Below are 2,753 nucleotides of genomic sequence, written 5' to 3'. Positions count from 1 at the left end.
GGATGCAACATTTTGGCGCCCAACGTGGGGCAGTGTGTTAAATAAACATTTAAATAAACTAATAAACTTACAAATTACACGTACCAAAAGTCTTATCGTTCTCGCGCGTTCCGTACGCACACAGCTGCACACCTACGCATACGATCACAAGTGCGAGCAGTCAAGTGTCGCTAACAAACGGGACAATTCTTCGATTTCGCTTTGCGTTTGAAATTCGGCTCATCACTTAAACCGAAATTGAAAAGGGATCATTGCTTGCAGTTCTTTCGTTTTCGCTAATTTCTTCAACTGTGTAGCCGCTTGTCGCTCAACAAATCTGTCGCTTTCGGAATCTAACGGCAAGTCGTCGCGCTACACCGGTTCAGAACTTTGATACGCTTCAACTTTAACCTTACTGCAACATAATGGTTCCTAGTGTAAGCCAACTTGACGAGGCCAAACGTCAGAGAGCCAATGTCAAACGAAACATTTCGCGAATTAAATCAGTGGTTGACGAACATGTTGAAGAGGAGTCTTTCAACCGCTCTGCCGCTGAACTCCAATGCCGTCTGGGAATTTTGGAATCCTACTTTAAACAGGCGCTAGTGAGGCAAACTAAAATTGAAACTCTGGATTCAGCGGACAACGGGCGTGTTGACATTGAGGAATCATACATAGCGACCAAATTGGCTATCAAACAACTACTCGGTGAAAATCTAAGCAGCACAATGCTCGAATCCAATCCACCGGCACTGCCGCAGTCAAAGCTCCCAAGGCTGCCGCTGCCAACTTTTGATTGTACTCACACGGAGTATAACAACTTCATGACTTCGTTTATGCAGCTTACTGGACGTGAGAATTGGTCATCAATTGAGAAATTCAACCATCTTCTCAACTGTTTGAAAGGCCCAGCACTGGAAGCAGTAAAGGCGTTTCCAGTGACCAGCGAAAACTTTCCCAAGGCTTTGGATAAGTTGAAGGCTCGATACGACAAGCCAGCGCTAATATTTATGGAAACAATAACCACAATCTTTAAATTGCAGCCTGTTAACTCTTCGAATGCACAACAATTGAGAAGCTTGATCGATAATTCATCCGCCCTATTCAGCTCTCTGTCGTCGCTGGGCTCAGATGCACAAATTTCTGAGGCAATGCTGATCTACCTGGTCATGGACAAGTGCGATCAACAAACTCGGAATAAATGGAATGAATCCCTGGACTACTCTTCGTTGCCATCCTGGACCCAGTGCGCTAGTGTGCTCGAACGCCACTGCCAATTTCTAGTATCCAGTGGATCTTCCTCAACTCAACTTCGAAGGCCTGTCCAGGCTAAACCAATATCGGGTGCAATCAACAACGCTCACAACGTATCATTTGCACTCACCAAGACCACATGCGTCTTTTGCTCCAGCGCTGGACACAGACTCATGGGATGCGACCAGTTTCGGAATTTGGATTCACTGCAACGCCTAGAAGTGGTGAAACAACATGCCCTTTGCGTCAATTGTCTGGGCAAGGGACATAAGGTGTCAAATTGCCCGTCGAAAAATCGCTGTCGAAGTTGCAATCAGCCGCATCACACGCTATTGCTATCTCCGAAGTCGTTATCATTACCTTCGACAAGCTCGTCCCACCCCAGCGGAACTGCAGCTTACTCTCAACCACAATTGAACGCAGCACCAAACTACGTGAATGTGCAGCCGTATCCTATCGGAGCTGCAACCCATGCGCACGCTCAATCAGATGCAAGAGGAGGATCACAAGTCATCCTAGCCACAGCAATGGTGCAAGTTCAGGACTCAGTTGGCTCCTTCAGACTCGGGAGAGCGCTTCTCGACTCCTGCTCTCAGGTCAACTTTATAACCGAGGCTTTTGCTCAAAAACTCAGGTTGCCGAGGGACAAGCATAGTGTTCAAATTCGCAGTATCGGCGACTCGAACACGCACATCAAACACCGTACATCAACAACAATCAAATCTCGTCTTTCGCCTTTCGAATTGCCTCTCGATCTCTGCATAACGCCTAACATTGCATATCAACCGGATACCCAAATTGACATCTCGAACTGGAACCTTCCACCCAACACGCCGTTAGCGGACGAACAATTTCATCTTTCCCGAAACGTCGACATGCTGCTAGGTGCAGAGGCATTCTACGATATTCTAGCAGTGGGCCAAGTCAAGCTAGGCTCCAATTTGCCGACTCTCCAAAAGACACTATTCGGTTGGGTAGTAGCGGGAAGCCATCGCCCAAAACAATCAAAGGAGTCCTACGCATATCTGGCTCAAAGCTCTGCACCCATTGATGCAAATCTTAAGCGTCTGTGGGAGGTCGAAACAATCAGCACCTCGGCTGAACGACTTAAGCCAGAACATCAGTTATGTGAGACACACTTCAAGCAGTCAACTCGCTTAGAAGCAAACGGAAGGATCGTCGTTAAGTTACCATTGAAGGATGCCCTACTCAGCTTGGCAATTCGGTTGACATTGCTCGTCGAAGATTTCTCAACGTCGAACGGCGACTTGTACGTTCACCGGAAGTCTACGCTCAATATAGGACGTTCATGAACGAATATGAACAAATGGGTCACATGGAGCTAGTGGCAAATCCCAATTTATCGGCCCCTCACTACTACATTCCTCACCACTGTGTGATAAAGCCAGCCAGTGAATCTACAAAGCTTCGAGTTGTATTCGATGCGTCCTGCAAAACGTCAAGTCAAGTCTCCTTGAATGACATCTTACTTTGCGGTCCCACGATTCAAGATGATCTCT

General features: G+C 47.0%; 1 protein-coding gene across 1 annotated transcript; it reads left to right on the top strand.

Moving 5' to 3' along the window:
- The first annotated feature begins 404 nt into the window (after positions 1-404).
- On the top strand, positions 405-2,546 carry LOC122320082. Its single transcript, XM_043208158.1, has one exon. It carries the CDS (start codon positions 405-407, stop codon positions 2,544-2,546), a length of 2,142 nt encoding a protein of 713 aa, XP_043064093.1.
- The last annotated feature ends 207 nt before the right edge of the window (positions 2,547-2,753 follow it).

Source organism: Drosophila ficusphila, unplaced genomic scaffold (assembly GCF_018152265.1).
Source record: "Drosophila ficusphila isolate 14025-0441.05 unplaced genomic scaffold, ASM1815226v1 contig_414, whole genome shotgun sequence".
NCBI lineage: Eukaryota > Metazoa > Arthropoda > Insecta > Diptera > Drosophilidae > Drosophila > Drosophila ficusphila.
This window is presented reverse-complemented; position numbering and strand designations above follow the sequence as displayed.

Coding starts and splice junctions, on each gene's coding strand:
- LOC122320082 (XM_043208158.1), top strand. CDS start 405: ATGGTTCCTAGTGTAAGCCAACTTGACGAGGCCAAACGTCAGAGAGCC.